Source organism: Phaseolus vulgaris, chromosome 5 (assembly GCF_051622355.1).
Source record: "Phaseolus vulgaris cultivar YP4 chromosome 5, ASM5162235v1, whole genome shotgun sequence".
In the NCBI taxonomy this organism is placed as follows: Eukaryota; Viridiplantae; Streptophyta; class Magnoliopsida; order Fabales; family Fabaceae; genus Phaseolus; species Phaseolus vulgaris.
This window is the reverse complement of record NC_143502.1, coordinates 10,605,516-10,624,487: the sequence shown is the minus strand read 5'-3', so window position 1 is coordinate 10,624,487 and position 18,972 is coordinate 10,605,516. Positions and strand designations below refer to the sequence as shown.

Sequence of the window (18,972 nt, the reverse complement as noted above, 5' to 3'; positions counted from 1 at the left end):
GGTAGCATAGAAGAAACAGAATGACCCATCGGAGTCCGACGACTCATCACTACATATCGGTTCGCCCTCTGTACATTCTACAACTTTTACTAAGCTCTAATGTTTTTTGCTTAGGACCCCCGATTCCCTCAACTCCCTAATTTTCAAACGACTAGTAAAAATAGAGGCTTCTTTAAGCAGTTCTTTTTTTGCCCAAGGGTAAGTAGAGCTATAAATCATCTTTGAAAGCAACTAAGACATGAACAACAATGGAAATACGAAGCACAGTTCAGAAAAAATATAAATACGATACAAACTAGTCAAAGCATTGTAAAGTGCATGGTCCAATCGAAATCAATAACAAACAATAAAAACCACCGCTCAAAAGAGGGTTTGTGGGTTGAAAACATACCTGTTTTTCGGTGATTCACAACGGGGCAAGATGGCGCTATGAAAGGGAGAAAAAGTTTGCTTGATAACTCTACGTAAGCATAAAAGGCAGGGTATTGAAGAGGGAAGGGTTTTTATTTTCAAAAGAGGAAGTTAAAATGAAAGGGTTTCCCCACAGTTCATGGTATAACACGTGTACGCACCATAATCAGTGTGATGAAGCTGTCTCGTCGAGTGATGCTTTGGAAATTGTGTGCCAACTACCATCTGAGCCAAATGTCTTTTCAAAGCGGGCACAGGTAAGCCTTTTCGTCTCGCCATGCTCGGCTCGAGGCTAGGGGGCTGTGTACTGGTCGGATGTGCTCGGGACCCAACTTGAACACTTAAGAGCACTATCCTGACTCACCTAGTCTATAAAGGTAAGATACTTAACTCGGCCCAAAATAATAATATGCCAAGTGATACGTCAAGTAGTCGGCCCAAACAGCTGACAAGACATATTAAAAAGGAAGCTAAAGTAAAAACAACTGAATGAATAACTGAATCCGTTAGGCACATGTATTTACTCTGAAATTCAATGAAAAAAACAGTTAGAGATAATATTCTACCTGCACCCCTAAAATAAAAGGGATATATTCACATAATATTTTTATGTTTATTAACTCCTGAAGGAACATCTACGAATGCTATAAAAAGGACACAAGACCCTAAACAACGGTAAGTGCAATTTTGAGATACTACACCCATACTCATACACTATATTCACAGATATATGTTTTCACTGACTTGATCGTGGAGTCTCATCAATATGTGGAGCTCTCCTCACTATGAATTATTAGCATCCCAAAGCAGCAGCAACAGATAAGAAAAGTCGGTGCAAAGTTCCCCACCAAGATCCGATCCAAGTCAGCCGGTGAGAACAATAATAATATTAATAAAAAACTATAATAAAAGTAATAATAATAATAATGTTAATATTATTAATATTAAAAATAGTTAGAATAATAATAATAATATCAATAATAATAATATTAGTAATAATATTAATAATAATATTATTAATGATATTATTATTATTAAGAAGAATATGATAATATTATTACTAATATTATTAATTAGTAATATTAGTAATAATATTAATAATTATAATTATAATTATAATATTAATATTATTAATAAATATAATAATAATAATAATAATAATAATAATAATAACATCAATAATAATATTAATAATATTATAATTATTAAAATAGTATTCATTTTAATTTTAATAATAACATTATTAATGATACTAATAATAATAATAATATTATTATTATTTATAATAATAATAATAACTTAATCACAAAATTATTTGTTCTGATGGTTACAATGATATAATAATAATATAATATTGGTATAAAATAATAATAATAATAATAATCAATTATTAATAATAATTTTTTTTTCAAATTTATTAATAATAATAAAACCAATTTTCTTTGTTGTGCAAGATTTTAAAATCAATCACTAATCAGTCACTATTTCCATCACTCAATTGATCACTATTTCAGTCACATAATCAAATCGGTCATTGATAATCAGTTACAAAATCGATCACTTAAAATCAGTAAAATCTGTCAAAAATTCAATCACATAAAAAGGTAAAAAAATTAGTGACTATATCATTTCCCCTCCCCCAAACTAATTTTAATATTATTAAATATATTAATAATAATTACAATAATAAAAATAATATTAATAATATCAACATTAATAATATAATAACAATAATGTTAAAATTAATAATATTAATAAATATAATAATAATATTATTAATATTAATAATAAAATAATATTGATTTTAATTTTTATAATAATATTATTAATGATACTATTATTAATATTATTATTAATAATAATAATAATATTAAGAATAATAATAATAATAAGAATAATAATAGTAGGAATAATAACAATAATAATAACATAATAATAATCATAATAATCATAACTTCATTACTAAAAGTCTGTGGTCTAATTGTTATGCGTCAAGATATTCTTTTCTTGTTTTTCATGATTGTAATGGAAAATATGAGTGGATAATTCTTTTATTTGAGATTGAAAGTAATTTGTTCAAACTCTTATGTATTGAAGTGATATTTATTTATAATATTCAGTTCTTAATGGATTATTGATATTATCATTTTATTCTCAAAGCTTGAAACTATTCATGATTTTGATCCTTAGATTTGATTGGAAAGTACTTCTGAGTATCTGACCTAAATGATAATGCTTAAAATATTTGAATGCTAGGAATAGATTTGAAATATTAATTGATTTATAACATGATGTGAGTTGATTTTAGATTGTTCCATTTTAGAGGTGACACTTTACTTATGATTGAGATTTTAACAAGTATATGGTGAGACCTAGGAAAGATCCCCACTAGACACAAACTTAACCAAGTGGTTAAGTAAGTGTGAAGGTTCACTTCCAAAGGCAAAGAGGAAAATCAAGATAAGGTGATAGTGATGATGCATTGCGGAAATTGAAAGACATGAAAGGAAACAATTAAGATGGCCATGATCGAATGCTAAATGGAAGAACAACACAAGAACACAAAGGAAAATCGAATTATAACAAGTATAGAACACAAGAATAAAGTGGCGTAATGGAAATGAAGGAAAATGATGGAAGAAGAAAGCTTATGGTGTGAAATTGAGAAGGGACATGCCACTTGGAGTATGGTTTCCTCCAAGATGAGTGTAGAAGGCCGCCGCTTGAGAGCTCTCAAACTCACTCAAGATAAGATATATTGCTAGAGCAAACAATTCTCACACAAAATGTGTAGAGTTTTCCTTCTTCTATAAAATTCAACTTGAAAATACATGGAGTAAGGCACCCTATTTATAGGAATGAGTGCCTTGGTAAACAAGATGAGCAAGGATATGATGGTAAATGTGTGAGGGGGTTGCCTTTAGGGTTTGACTAAGTCAAAACCACACCTTAGGCCACTTCTTCTATAAACTAGGTAAAAAACAAGCTAAAATGATAGTTACACCCCCTTATTATGCTAAAGGCACCTATTCTGGCCTATCTTGCTATTTGAACCCCTAAAGTGAGCCCAATTTATTTACAACTTGTTTTATTCTTAAGAAGACCAGAAGGAAGAACATTTTCCCATTTCTCCTTCTGGTGAGATCTGCTAGATCCTTGGTGGAGTCTTCACTTGAAAGTTGAGATGACTTCTCATAGTGTGAATGGTAATTTGATTCCTTGGTCATCTCTTTGTTGGCTTGGATTGTATCATAACATTTGTTCGTAATGATAAGGAGTTTTAAAAATATATGAGGAATAAATATTTAGGAGACTCTCTTAATAATCTTGTATGTGAGGAATCAATATAAATGATTTTTATATGTGCATCAATGTTAATCAAAATGAAATGTTATATGTTTTTATTCATTGAAACTACAGACGAGGAAGAATGATTAACCTTATTCCCAAATTTTCCAATTGACTCATCCAAATAGTTTACTTTGCTTTTATTTAATTTTCATGCAAACTTATGTCAATATCTTTAAATCAATTTATTGTACATATTCTTATACTTAGTGAATGCTACTATGATGATTTTAAATAATTGTTCCTTGTGGGTTTGATATATGTCCTTTGGGAATTATTACTTTTAACTCAGTACACTTGCTGTAAAATAGTCAACTGTCTATCCACAGGAAATTCAAGTTTACCAAAGTAAAAATAAATTTCAAGATGAAGTGAGATATGAATAAAAATTGGTTTTATATATTTTGTAAATAGTTATAATAATTCTACTATAATATTTAACAAGTGATGAAGCTTTGACAAACATATCAAGTAAAAGGAGTGTTGGGATTGAAAGAAATTTGTGTATCTCTTTCATTATTTTTGTTTATAAGTACTATATTTGTTCAAGTTTCCTACTCCTTATATCCAAACCAAGTTGATTCCTCTCACGAGGTTATCTAGAACCATAAACTATAATAATCAAGATGGAACATTTCAACCATACTCTCAGCTCCAACATTTTGGCCATTGAGATATATGTTTGGTTTGATAGGGTTCAAATACATGAAATCACTTTCCAACATCATTCATGCTCCAAAGGCATTAATGGTCATTCCTCACCATTAAGCATTAAGCATATTATCAAAATCTATAGAACTTGAATATAAAATAAAAACATGTATTCATAAACAACAATAACTTAAGAAATATCACATTCATTTTCAATCTGAATAAGATAAGTCTAACAACTCATGGTAAACCTTACACAGAGGCACAATATGAGAAGTTAAAGAACAACAAAAATGGATGTTGTTGGACAGCTTAGGCTTTTGACCCTTCTCTTCAAAGTTTGTCTCTACTTCAGCCTTGAGGCTTGGTCTGATAACTTGATATGACTCTGAAACTCAGCCTCTCCTGAGCCTAGATGCTCTGGGCTTACTATTCAGAACTCTTTGTCCTTGAGCTTCTTAATCCTTTGATCCCTCGATGCTTTAGAATGAGACCCCAATATCTCTATTTATAGATTATAGAATGGGGCTCTAACATGCTTGCCTTTCACTCAGCACATGTCAATCTGCTCAGCAGATTGGTTTTCTTCATGCTAAAGAAACCTTTTGGGCTTCCTTGGATTCAGATGTTTAAGGATTTGGTTGGGATTCGCTTTAAGCTGAGCCTAGTGCGACCCTTTCACTTTATATTTTCACGCACGAGTTGGTAGCTTCGGTATGAGGGGGTCAATTGGAGATCTCACATCGACTAGAGATTAAGATTTTTCATTCCTTATAAGTGAATGCAAATCTTACCTTATAAGCTGATTTTATGAGGTTGAGTTAGACATAAAGTCCACTTCTTAACACTCTATATCATTACATCATTCTACTTTTATTAAATATAATAATCATAAGCTTTATTAAAATATGATTTATAAGAGCTGAGATAATTTAAAGGGAAAAGTTATCTTTACATGTTATTGATATAAAGTGATATTAAACCAAGTTTTTTATTAATTAAGATCCATCGACGCTCTTTTAGTAATATATTAAAACGCATGTTTATAATACCTTTTTTAAGTATAAAAAGATAAAAGCTATAAAAAAAAGTTTTTTTTTTCCATGGAAACATTGAATTCAGTCATTCATTGACATCCTATAAAACTAAGCATTCAATATATTTAGAAAAGTCTTACAAAAAATGAATTTGAATAAAATTAATTCTACACAAATAAGTTTAGTTGAAGTTAATTTTATATTGATGTGATTAATGATTAAATCTTACACAAATATAAGTTTTTTTATTGTAAAATACTTGAAATTGCTACAATTCAAACTTAAATAGTGTACTTATAAACAAAACCAGACATATTCTCCTGATTTAGTGATATCAAACAAAACAAGACATCCTAGGACAAGGTGGTATGAGTATACGTTGAAACATGAGACGATCAAGACATTGGCTCATTTGTGTGGTAGCTGGCTCTTGTAGAATTGTAGAGCAGCATACCAAATTGTACAGAGAGGTAGGGTAACATAATAAGAAAACAAAAAGTGTATCTGGGAAACAAAAAGACAGCACTCACTTTCAGTGCTTTATGCTATATCTTGATACATATATAACGAAAGGGAAGATGGGTGAAAGCTAACCAGTGTTCTGCATGCCAGCAGCAATACCCTTCATAGTGAGAATGAGGGTGTCTTCCAAACCAGGGGCATACTCACTTGTTGGGTTCAGTTTTATAAGTTCATCAGCTGATTTGCTTGCCTCTGCAGACTCCTTTGATATGCGGGGTCGTGCCTTCACCTTGTAGTTAGGATCACGGATACGTTTCAATGTGTAAGCTTGGAAAACATTGAGTGTAGTAATGGGAGAATGACGAAGTCTGAGTCTTTGCTTCAAGTAGGGGTCCCCTTCAAGAATCTCCTTGTGTCCAGCCACCTACAGTTTAAGCACACCACAAATATCATCATCATGTGAAAGAACTGTGTCTTGTTCTTTTTGGAATGAGTTCAAAACTATAAAATGTTGAAGGCTTTTTAGCATTACCTGAAGTAGGAGTTTCTTGGTTTCTTCATATTTGTTCCTCAGTTGATCCCCAAACGGCCAGAGATCCTTTGAAACAAGGAGCCTATCATTCAGAGCTCCGATTTTTGGATCTCCTTTGGCAAACACCATTTCCACTAAATCAAGTGTGACCCTAAAGAAGGGCCATTGGTTGTACATCTCTTGCAGCATGCTGAGATTTTTTTTAGCATTTTTATCTAGAACTTGTTTAAATGCTGCTCCAAAGCCTAGCCACACTGGAAGATGAAACCTTGTTTGGGTCCATGCAAAGATCCAAGGTATTGCTCGCAGTGTTTCAATGCCTCCACTGGGCCTTCTCTTTGCTGGTCGACTTCCAATATTCATCCTGCCGTACTCCAACTCTGGTGTAGCCTACATGATACATCAAACATAGTTGATTGTGATTGTCATCATTTAAACAATTACATCCCACTTTTACATTTGACCTTTTAATGTAAAAAAAATTACACTTTCAATCAATCAGAATCAGAAATCATGATAAATATGACTTTAAGTCAACAAACTTAACATACATACAAATTTCTGATTGAATGACAGCATATGAGTGCATGAACTATTTCTTTAACTTATTTCAGAAGTTTCACAATCAAGTTTATGAATAAGCTCTGATGTCATCTGATAAGAACTTGATGAACAAGTACTTAAAAGTGTTTACTAAATGTGGTCCTTACCAGGCGGAAATACTCAACAAAGCGCGGTTCCTTGAACACAATAGATCGGTATTCCTCAGTAGCAATGACAGCCATCTGATCCATCATAGCGCGCCATTCTGGTTTTGGAGAAATCGGGGGGTTCATGCCATGTTCTAGTGTGGCAGCAGTGAAACGTTGTAGTGTTCTAAAACACAAGTGTTGTTCTCCAAAGCACTGCTCAATAACTTCACCTTGGACTGTCACACGAAGTGATCCATGGATTGTGTCAGGAGGTTGAGACAGAATAGCAAGATGAGTAGGTCCACCTCCTCTTCCAACAGTTCCACCACGACCATGGAACATGGTTAGCTTAATACCAAATTTCTTAGCAACCTTTACAAGTTCCTCTTGAGCCTTATATAGCTGCCATGCTGCAGAGAACCTCCCAGCATCTTTTCCTGAATCTGAGTATCCAATCATCACTTCTTGCTTCCCATCGATCCTATTTTTGTACCAGTCTACGGAGAACAACCGTGCCAAAGCAGCAGGAGCAGCCTCTAGATCAGCTAGCTTTTCAAACAATGGCACAACTCTTAATGGATGCTTGACATGACATTCACGTTGTAGAAGCTCAACTGCCAGCACATCAGATGGTGCTGTTGCCATTGATATGATATAGGCTCCAAAGTTATCTGGTGGCAGTTCAGCTATCACATGAAATGTGTCCAAAACATCCCTGATTTCTTCAGTTTGAGGAAGGTCAGGTCCAAATAGTGGCCTTTTCCCACTTAATTCGGACAACAACCACTCCTGCCTTTTCTCTTCAGACCATTCCTGGTAAGAGCCAATTTCCAAGTGTTTGGTAATGGCATCCAACACATCAGTGTGACGATCTGACTCTTGCCTGATATCAAGCCTTACTATTGACAGTCCAAAAGTGGAGACTTGTCTCAAGAAATCAAGAAGGCTTCCATCAGCAATTGCTCGATCACCACAAGCACACAGTGATCTGTAACAAAGTTCAAGAGGTTGCAGGAACTGCACAAATTAACTTTAGTTAGTGTCTGTCAAATTATCCAAGGAAAAAAAATTCTTTCAACCAAAAACCAACTTGTTAAATAACTAAATGTTAACAAGAAAACATAGATAGTAATAATACAGGAAACCAAAAACAATGGATGTACCTCCTCAACACTGGTGAAAGTGTTTTCCTCTGGAATGTCAGAGTACCCATTTGATAGTAAATGGCGCGAACGCTCACGAGTCTGATAGAGCCTATCCCTCACTTCACCAAGTACCACACGATATGGTTCATTTGTGGGAACCTTCTTCCAAAATTCTGTATAATGAAGAAAGAAAAGATTATCACACAAGTAAACTAACCAATATATTTTCACCATTTAGATAAAAGACACAAGTAGACAACAGTTCGTTCCATTGTACAAAATAAAGTATATAACACATATTCACCGAGTTTAAAGAAAGAGTATGGGAAACACCTATATAGTGTTTTGCAACTTCATCTTTATTAGAAGACCTGTGGACCTCATCTGCATGAACGCGTAGTTCATCGTTGCAACGCCACATAGAGAGCTACAGAAACAAGAAGGAAAATCAGCAAAATGATTCAAGAGTAACAAATCATCCACAATTATAACTTTTAAAGTATGAAAGAGTTATGGATTACTTCAAACATGAGATCTTCTATCTGGGAATAGTACATATTAGCAGCCATCATTCTAGCCAATAAGCAAACATCCCTTGTCACCTCAGGAGTCACTCTTGGATTACCTGTATCATATTGAAACATAAAATTTGCATTTACTTCCATTTGTCCAGTATTCTAAGATAATATGTAGTACTGATTTTCATCTCATATAAGACTAATACCATCACGATCACCCCCCATCCAAGAAGAAAATTGAATAAGGGGAGCATTATAAGGAACACGCTCCTTAATTCCTATATTGTTCAAAGCTGTATCAACACGGCGCAGAAAACGTGGAACACCGTTCCAAATTGTTTCATGGAAGTAGCTCATCCCTGCTCTCATCTCATCTTGTGGTGTTGGAGGAGTCCTCCTGATTTCATCTGTACGGAAGGCAGCTTGAATCTACACAACATCGACAAAAGTAACAAAAGAAAATTGTCAACAATGTCAACTCAATAGAGCCTTTGTTTCTTCTTCTGCAGAATTAACTCCAAACAAAGGCATTGATGCGATAAAAAAGTAAAGGTTAACGCAGTTTGCTAAACCAACGAACAAAATCCTAATGGTTTGATACTTACCTCCCTCTGCAGGGCCTCATCAAGCTCCTGCTTATCATCAGGAGTTATGTCTTTGGCATACAATTTAGATAAACAATTCCTTATCCTGCAATGCAGATGAAAACCAGAAAGCTCAATTTTGGTATCTGGAATCAACTTAAACAAAAATACAAAATCGAATACTGGAGCTGAAAAATACTATATTTTGTAGTAAACCTTGCATGCTTTTGAAGCAAAGATCTCCGAACTGATTGAGTAGGATGAGCAGTAAGAACCAGATCAACAGTCTGGTTTTTCAGTGCATCAAAAACTTCCTGAGGAGACTTCTTCAATTCAAATACAAGTTTCTTGAGAGTTTCTTCAATGTCTGATTCTGTAGTTGCATTGTTCTCATCTGCAAAATCCCCCTTCTTCAACTTGTTCCTACGGCGGCGAGAAATCTGGACCTCCTCAGCCAAGTTGGCCAAGTTAAGCATGTGGGAAAAGGACTTGGCAACAACAATAGAGTCCCCTGCATCTAAACTAGTTATCACATTTCCAAGTTCTTCCAGTTTCTTAGGGTCATGCTTTCCTTCATATTCAGCCGAAAGTTCGTACACTTCTTGAACCTGCATAAGAACATTTACGTGAAACAGTTTTCCAGCTCATAAATGTCAAAGAGAAATGAAAGAACACATAAAAAATCCAGTATATTATTAACTCATGGTAAATTTAAATCAGCCAAACTAAAGATTTTGACAATATCCCCCACATTGTTCCCTTTATTTTACTGATTACATATCTACCTTCTGAGTAGTACTTGACATTCAATCACTAAGACATAAAGTGCACCCCACTCAAAATCTTGTTGGTCAAGTTTTGTACTTTTGTATCCTTAGAGGTAAGTCAAATACATATTCAAATTTGTTGAAACTCCCCATATTGAACAATGATATGGCTAAAACAGAGTATGTACTCATGAGAAAGCTAAAACAATGTATACAAAAGTGTATCTTAGTTGCTGTTATTGGGTGTTCTGAATCACCAGGTATTAGGCCATTATTGAACCACCAATAGATGTTTAATCCTTTAAATTCTAACCTCAAGATATGCAGTCTTTATTGTGAGGGTAAGTTCAAAATGTATGTTGAAAATCCTACATTGAACAGTGATATATGATCGAAAAGGTTTATGTAAGTGGGACAACAATGCTCACTCTACTAATTTTAAGAATTAGCTTTTGTGATTGAGTTAGATTCGATTCCAAATACAAAAAAGTGATTTTTAAATAAAAAATAAAAAATATTGTTCACGTGATTTCGATCAAGGAATATCCACCTCTAGAATCCATTATTCAAAGGCCTTTTCTTCTTGGCTACAAGAACATATCGAGAGTTATTTTCCCTTAAAACCAGTATCAGACAAGTCCCATGTTTTTTTTCTCACCAAACCAGTATCAGACTTTCACAACAAAGAGGAACACGAGAGACCAAACAATGTGTAACCAAATCAAACCAAAATCTAACAACAAAGACATCAAAGTAGGAGAGACAAAAAAAACTCACTGTTTCTTTCAGATCCTCCCCGTGTAAATTCTGCAGAATATCAAGGAACCGATCCAGCAGAAGAGCATCATACTCAATGAGTTTGTCATCCTCACTCACTTTGGAAGGAGCCAATTGCCGAAGCTGTGCATCAATGGATGCCATCTTTTCCAGGTTCCGGTTCGCCATTGTTCACTCAGTCCCTTCGCCTGTGATCATAAAAAGACAACCAATAGCCCCACAAGAACAAATAAAAAAACAAACAACAACAATGGAAACTATGAACTAAAACCAAGGGCCGAATCAACACAACATCCATAAATTCTTTCCACGGCCCGCAATTAATGATGAAAATTGACTTCTATGATACGACGAATGGATGACACGTGCAGGGTGATACAAATATTATTACAACCAAACTGAAAAAAAATGCCAATTGCAACACAACACGTGGGGAACAAGAAAGCATGAAACATATGACTTTGGCATGACCCATGAAATCAACAAGTGGTTGGAATCCAATATGGTACCTGTGTACGATGAAGAGGAAGATCACAGCAAATGAAAAATGGATCAAAAAGTGAGATATACAGGGTTTATCATAAAGGGTGCACATAGTAGTGGCTTTATATAGAAAAATAGAGTCATTTTTACGTGCCTAAAAAATATTTTTTTCTTCCTTTTATTGTTTTAATCGAACCTCATTATTACTGCAGAAGATGGAATATGCTTTAGTTTTCTAAGATTCTCTCCATCTGTACAGTTAGCAGTTTTTTTGTGTTGGGTAAACATTTTTCTGTCTCAAATGCTAACTAGGTTGAATAGGGACCACATCGAATCTTCACCTTTTCCTTATTTTAAAGAAACAAATAAATTAAACTAAGATATTCTTTGAAGAAAGATCTTTAGACATCTAACAATAATTGAAATTAACTTTGTCTCCTTCAATGATTTTTTTCAAGAATATAGACTTGTTTAACATGATTCAACTTTAGACTGTTGGTGAAGAAAACAAAATGTCTACCTCTCATTACAATATAGACAATTATATTAATCTATCCACTTAATGCCATTAAAAATCTTCAAATTTTTCATGTAAACATATTTTCACAAACCTTTCAACCTATGTGCTTTGGCATATATTAATGAATTGTCCATTGTTAATATTTTAAAATAAATATTTGGATTTATACCACTACCCCATACTCCAAGAAAAACTAAATTACCATAAATGGAAGCTCTTATTTTATTTACTTTTGTCATAAATAATGTATAGATATACTAATATAATAGGAAAGTGTTATTTGTATATAATAAATTTTTAGTTATTATTGATATTACTTTATAAATTACATTAAAGATTTTTTTTAATATTAAACTATTAATTTTAGGGCAAATGTAAATAATATTTATATTCTCTAGTTTTAAAATAAACTTTCACATTTTTTTTAATAAAATGATATCCCCACACTTTTGGTTTTGAAAATAGATATTAGTTTCTTATATTTTAATAAAGTAACCATTACCTTCTTTATTTTATTTAAAAATATCATATTGACTAAAATTTGAAAAAAAAGCTTTTAAACATAGAAATAAAGATTTTTATATAAAAATGGTTTTATTATTATATATTGAAAATGTCATAAAATTTATACTATCATTAAATTATAATTTTTCTTATACAAATTAAAAAATTATATCTTTTAGAAAATATTATTTTAATATAAAATAAAACATACAATTAAGTTTATGAAATTATTATATTTACAAAGGGTTTTAATACACGTATAAATATAAATAAAATAAAGTATATGATTGCCACTCTTAAATAACCTATAGATGTCTATTTTTTAGTTAGGGTGTGATGTAACGTTTTTGTCCTCCTTATACATTTTGGTTTTACGAATTTTCACACATATTGAGAATCCAATAAGAATTTCCTGTAAGATGGGTTGTTCTAATAATGTGAAAATACCATTTGAAAATATAATTAAATTATTTAAAATTTGTTCATAAAATTTTTTTAATTGTAATATTTTAAAACTTTAAATTTAGATTTTATTGAAAATTTAGAGAATATACTATTTTGAAAGAAAATAAAGAAGATGAATATCATTTTATTAAAAATATATAAAAAAATGCAAATATCATTAATAAGAGATGAATGTTATTTATTTAAAAAAGCTAAAGTGTGGATGTCATTGGATTTTTTTTATAAAGATAAGTGTAATTATATAATTTTAATAGAATTTCAAGTAAAAATCTTTTGTGCATGATTACAAAATTGACTTTCAATAGGAAAAGAACTTTAAAATAGAAGAACCAATACATGGCACCCATTCCACCACATATATCCTTTCAACAATCAAAAGTGGAGATGTTTTTCTGACGCTAATTGCATTATTTTATTTCACGGTTCATAATCACTTTTGATGACTATTTACACTTCAATTTCGCCTTTCGCCTTTGTTCCCATTTCACTTCCATGAGGAAAGTGAATGAAAACATTTATTATTTGGTATTGTTTGTGAAAAAAAAACATTTAAACAAAAATAATTTATTAAATTATAGATTAAATATGTTTTTTTAATCATGTATGTTTAAGAGAAATTGATTTTTATCTCTAATTTAAGATTTGGACCTTTGTAAAAAAATTATTAAAATAATTTTTTTTAAGTGATAAACATATTTTTATAAAAATTAGAATGTTAAAATATATTATGTTAACGTAAATATTATAATATTATAATATAAATCATTCGTTTGTTATGTAAAAAAAAATATTAATATAAAATTATTTCAATAATTTTTTTATTATAAATATTTATAAAATTTAAAGTTTAAAATTAGAAAACAAAATTCAATTTTACATCATGATACAGGAAAAAAATATATTTAACTATTCAATTATTATATATAAAAATATTATTAAAAAATTATACTATTTCACTTTTGCTTTGACCTGTTTTTTAAATTTTACATTTAACACAAAACAGAGAAAACGAGCTCACAGATTCACAATCATGTATAGGCTTATGCTGATGCATCATGAGTCAACATACTTTAACCGTAGTGTTTTATGCTTTATTTTTAATTACTCTGATTACGTTGGAACTGCCAATAACTAACACACTATGAGTCACAAAGCATGTGAGGACACATTAAAAGAAATGATTAATAACAATTTGGTACTAATCACGCATGCTTTAATGACATCTAGCATATTTTCAATGATGATCAGCGGCAAGGGTGGAGCATATTCCCATGCTATTTTGGTTCAAGTTTTTTGTGCATTTTGCATGAAATATCTCCAAGAAAAGAATAATTTTAACTTTACATGTTTGGGTAAATATATTCCAAGAACCACCGATTTTTTCAAAGGGAAATCGAATTTATACACTTTTGAAAAGGTCGTATGATGTTGTCTATGCAAATGAAATGCTTTATGAATGAATAATTATAACGAACATGACATACTATATAGACTTAATTGCATGTATTTTACAAGAATATAGTTCTGATTTCATCACGATAGAAACAGAACTACATATTGAAATTTTATTAAAGATGTGTGGATTAGTTATAGTAGTACTGATAAGTGCCAATGTGTAATTTTTATGATTGAGAAAATTGAACACTTTGTAATTTAATTGTTGCTTAATGTAAGAAAAGTATCTTAATCTAAGAATTATTGAATATGATTATATATTTTGAACCAAGAAACAAATGAAAAAATTTAATCTCAATTTTTGTGTAAATTGCAGATGAATATAAAGCATTGAAAGAATGTATTCAAGTTGGCATTGAAAGAAAGAAAGCAAAAACTTAATTGGATCACAAGAGGATTTAGCTCAAGCTAGAAGATTTAGCTCAAGCTAGAGGATTTAGTTCAAGCTAAATTTGTCCAGAGTTGATTAAAGGTGCAGTACTAATCTAGCCCAAACTAGAATTGCTAGCTCAAGCTAAATCTGTCTAAAGTTGATTAAAGGTGCAGTAATAATCTAGCCCAGGCTAGAATTGCTAGCTCAAGCTAAAACTGTCCAAAGTTGATTGAAGGTGAAGTACTAATTTAGCCCAGGCTAAAATTGCTAGTTCAAGCTAAAAATGCACCGAAAGATCTAACTTAAGCTAAATTGGCTAGCTTGAGCTAAAGTTCAATATATAAATTTTGAAACAAAGTGAAAACAAAAACGGTGGAAACAAGAAGTGATTTTTAAAGAGAAGCTAGTGAGAGAAAAAGAAGAAAACCTCTGTTCTGAGGAGAAGAACGTGCTCAGATCAGCCATTCTTATGCAATCCAGATCAAGAATGAAGATTGGAGGAGTTGTTATGAGTGGCTAAGTGCTTTCTAACTTGGGATTGAATGTAATCTACTTTGATCAAATGTATTCTTGGTGATATATATATATATATATATATAATATTCTTTTTTCTATTCGTTCTTGGTATTTTCGTTTCATGCTTATTGCTTGATTCTATCTGATCAATGGAGTCTTGATTTTGATCCTTAAATTTAACTGGGAAGTACTTTTAAGGATCTGAAATAGATGAAAATACTTGATAACTTGTAATGTTAGGAATAGATTTCAGGTTATTGATTGCATCATAATTCTGTTCCTAAAGCTGGATGATTTGTTAAATATCTGAGGATTTAGTGTTTGAGAAATTATCTTATGAATTTCATTCGTGAGGAATCAAGGTGAATGACTTTAAATTAAGCATCAAGAATAAGTAGTTTTGAGTATTATATATTGTATTATTCAAAATACAGATGACTGAGATAGACACAATTCAATCCAAAGTATCTTTATCTAAATTTGATAAGTTAGTTTTGGTTTTGGTTGAATCAAACCCTAAATCTCTGAGTTACTTGTGAAATCTTTAATTTGGTTATGAACATGTTCTCAAAATTATTTTCTATACTTAATGAGTTTTATAACAGAATATCTTAATTAGAATTGTTCCCTGTGGGTTCGACATTCGTACTTTAAAGAGTACTATATTACAGTTGATTCGGTACACTTGCCGAGAGAAAAATATCAACAAGTTTTTGGCACCGTTCCGGGGAACAATTTCTTTTAAGAATTTCTGAAGTATAACTTCTTGAGTATTGTGAATAGTTTGTTTTCTTTGTGAATAAACACTTGTTTAGATATTATTCTTTTATCCTGTGTTAATCCTTACTTGAGTTGTCTTAGATACATGCTATTAAGAGGATAGGTTCCTGAAGATCAATTGGAAATTGATTCAGAAATTGAGAAGACAACTAGAAAAAATCAAAGCAAGAAGATAGAAGAAAAGAAGAAGCAAGGACAAGAAAAAGGAGAATCTTCCAACACTCTCAACTCACACAATCAAACAGAGTTCCAAATGACTGATAATAGACAAAATCCACCTAGAAGAACATTGGGAGACTATGCTATGCAACAAGGACCAAGGCATTTCTCCAGCATAGCCATACCTCCTGCCATCAAATCATTAGAAATGAAGCCAACTTTTCTTAGCTTAATTAACACTCATCAATTCACTGGAATGGATCATGAAGACCCTTATACTCATTTATCCACATTCTATGAGTTGGTTGGGACCATGGGCTTCGAGGAAAATGATATTGAATCTGTTTATTTGCGTCTATTTCCTTTCTCACTTGCAGGAAAAGCAAAAGAATGGTTAAAGTCGCATCCAAACCAGAGTCTAAGTAGCTGGAATGATGTAGAAGAGAAAGTCCTACATTGATTCTTCCCATTCTCTCGATATATCAAGGCTAAGTCTAATATCTCCACATTCAGAAAAGGGCCAGATGAACCTTTTTGTGAAGCTTGGGAACGTTTTAAAGTGATGTTAAGAAGGTGTCCTAATCATGGCTTTCGGGATATTGCTCAGTTGAACATATTTCACAATGGCTTGAGGCGTTATACTAAAATGATCTTGGATGCTGCACCAGGAGGTACAATGATGACTGTTGATGCAGAACAAGCTACAAGAATCATTGATGCCTTAGCCTCAAGGAAGTCAATTTTCAGCGAATACACAAACGAATCCCAAGGAACATTGCAAGTCTATCACCACCAGAAGTGGGAAAGTTATAAGAAAAGGAATTGGAGATAATTTAGTTGTTGAGGAGGGGGTTTTAAGTGAGAGAGAGAATGAAAAAGAACAAATTGAATGTGAGGGAGAAGAAGGAAGAAATAAGGAAGATATTGTAGATCTTGGAGAGAAAAAAGAAAAAAAGAAAAACAATGAAAAACAAGAGAGGAGTGTTCCTATAAAAGATGTACCTTATCCACATGCTCCTTCAAAGAAAAACAATTTGCAAGATTTATGGATATTCTCAAAAGACTGCAAATTAACATTCCTTTTACTGAAGCTTTAGAGCAGATGCCTACATATGCTAAATTCATTAAGGAATTATTGACAAAGAAAAGAAAATTCAATGACCAGGAGATAGTTGAATTGGAAGCTGAATGCAGTGCTATAATTCAAAAATCATTACCAGAGAAATCTAGAGATCCTGGGAGTTTCACTTTACCAACTACCATAGGAAATCTCACTGTTAGAAAGGCATTATTGGATCTTGGAGCTAGTATTAATTTGATGCCTTTATCAATGTTGAAGAAAATTGGAGATGTAGAAGTGAGACCAACAATAATGACTTTGCAGTTGGCTGATAGATCAATCAAATATTCACATGGAATAGTTGAAGATTTGTTGGTAAAGGTGGATAAATTTCTTTTCATAGTAGATTTTGTTGTTATGGATATTGAAGAAGATGCTGAAGTACCTTTGATATTGGGAAGACCATTTATGAAAATTGCCAAAGTTATAATTGATGTAGACAAAGGAAAATTAAAGGTTTGTGTTCAAGATGAAGAAGTAAGCTTCAATGTTTTTGAAGTAATGAAGTATTCAAATGATCAAAAAGAGTGTTTCAGAGTGGATGTGATTGATGATATTTGTTTTGAAACTCAAAAAAAAGTTTAACAGTTGAACCTTTAATGAAAGTTATCATGGGTAGTATTGAAGACATAGATGAAGGGGAAAGAAAAGAAATACCAGACTATGTTGAAGAGTTAGATAAGGCTAAAGAGATTCTTTATGATGCTAGTCGAAAGCAAGATCTAATCAAAGAAGAAATTTCTCAACCTCAGAAGATAGAATTGAAACAACTACCTGCTCATTTGAAATATGTTTTTCTGGCAAAAAATGGGGAGAAACTAGTCATTATCAGCAACTCTCTAACAACAAAAGAAGAAGAGGAAGTAGTGAAAGTGTTAAAGTCAAAGAAAGGAGCAATAGGATGGACTCTATCTGATTTGAAAGGCATAAGTCCTTCTTATTGTATGCACAAAATTCACATGGAACAAGATTTCAAACTTATAGCTCAACCTCAAAGACGCTTAAATCCTACTATGAAGGAAGTGGTAAAGAAAGAAGTTCAGAAGCTGTTGGAAGCAGGGATAATTTATCCTATATCAGATAGTTCTTGAGTCAGTCCTGTGCAAGTAGTTCCAAAGAAAGGTGACATGACAGTAATTCATAATGAAAAAAATGAGAAAATTCCAACAAGAACAGTCACAAGTTGGAGGATGTGTATTGATTGTAGAAAACTCAATCAAGCCACAAGAAAAGATCATTTTCCATTACCCTTCATGGATCAAATGCTGGAGAGATTGACAGGCAAAGCTTATTACTGCTTTCTGGATGGTTATTTAGGTAATAATCAGATTGTTGTAAATCCAGAAGATCAAGAGCAGACTGCTTTCACTTGTCCTTTTGGTATTTTTGCATATAGAAAGATGCCATTTGGACTGTGTAATGCTCCAACAACTTTTCAAAGATGCATGTTTGCTATTTTTGCAGATCTGTTAGAAAAGGGCATTGAAGTTTTCATGGATGATTTTTCTGTTTATGAAGCTACTTTTAGTTCTTGTTTGAAGAATTTAGATACCGTACTAAAACGGTGTGTGGAGACCAATCTTGTCCTCAATTGGGAAAAATGTCACTTTATGGTGAGAGAAGGTATAATTTTAGGACACAAAATCTCTAGCAAAGGAATTGAGGTAGATAGA

General features: G+C 32.1%; 3 protein-coding genes and 1 pseudogene across 3 annotated transcripts; 2 read left to right on the top strand and 2 right to left on the bottom strand.

The window, feature by feature from the left end:
- Nucleotides 1-5,741: 5,741 nt before the first annotated feature.
- LOC137835135 (phosphoenolpyruvate carboxylase) lies at nucleotides 5,742-11,668 on the bottom strand. Its single transcript, XM_068643492.2, has 11 exons — nucleotides 11,434-11,668; nucleotides 10,925-11,112; nucleotides 9,597-9,988; nucleotides 9,402-9,486; nucleotides 9,003-9,225; nucleotides 8,800-8,903; nucleotides 8,612-8,705; nucleotides 8,297-8,451; nucleotides 7,152-8,150; nucleotides 6,442-6,831; nucleotides 5,742-6,333 (listed from the first exon to the last, which is right to left on the bottom strand). The coding sequence occupies exons 2-11, from the start codon at nucleotides 11,090-11,092 to the stop codon at nucleotides 6,037-6,039; spliced, it is 2,907 nt and encodes a 968-aa protein (XP_068499593.1). The 5' UTR covers nucleotides 11,093-11,112; nucleotides 11,434-11,668; the 3' UTR covers nucleotides 5,742-6,036.
- A 4,605-nt stretch (nucleotides 11,669-16,273) lies between these two features.
- On the top strand, nucleotides 16,274-16,639 carry LOC150027477 (uncharacterized). The gene has a single exon (XM_090302864.1). It carries the CDS (start codon nucleotides 16,274-16,276, stop codon nucleotides 16,637-16,639), a length of 366 nt encoding a protein of 121 aa, XP_090158990.1.
- Nucleotides 16,640-16,664: 25 nt separating this feature from the next.
- Nucleotides 16,665-16,770, bottom strand: LOC137836271 (small nucleolar RNA R71; annotated as a pseudogene).
- Nucleotides 16,771-17,224: 454 nt separating this feature from the next.
- On the top strand, nucleotides 17,225-17,884 carry LOC137833961 (uncharacterized). The gene has a single exon (XM_068642032.1). It carries the CDS (start codon nucleotides 17,225-17,227, stop codon nucleotides 17,882-17,884), a length of 660 nt encoding a protein of 219 aa, XP_068498133.1.
- Nucleotides 17,885-18,972: the final 1,088 nt, after the last annotated feature.

Coding starts and splice junctions, on each gene's coding strand:
- LOC137835135 (XM_068643492.2), bottom strand. CDS start 11,092: ATGGCGAACCGGAACCTGGAAAAGATGGCATCCATTGATGCACAGCTT. Junction 8,904..9,002: donor GATGGGGGGTGATCGTGATG/GTATTAGTCTTA, acceptor AATATGATACAG/GTAATCCAAGAGTGACTCCT. Junction 8,151..8,296: donor CTTTCACCAGTGTTGAGGAG/GTACATCCATTG, acceptor TAATTTGTGCAG/TTCCTGCAACCTCTTGAACT.
- LOC150027477 (XM_090302864.1), top strand. CDS start 16,274: ATGACTGATAATAGACAAAATCCACCTAGAAGAACATTGGGAGACTAT.
- LOC137833961 (XM_068642032.1), top strand. CDS start 17,225: ATGGATATTCTCAAAAGACTGCAAATTAACATTCCTTTTACTGAAGCT.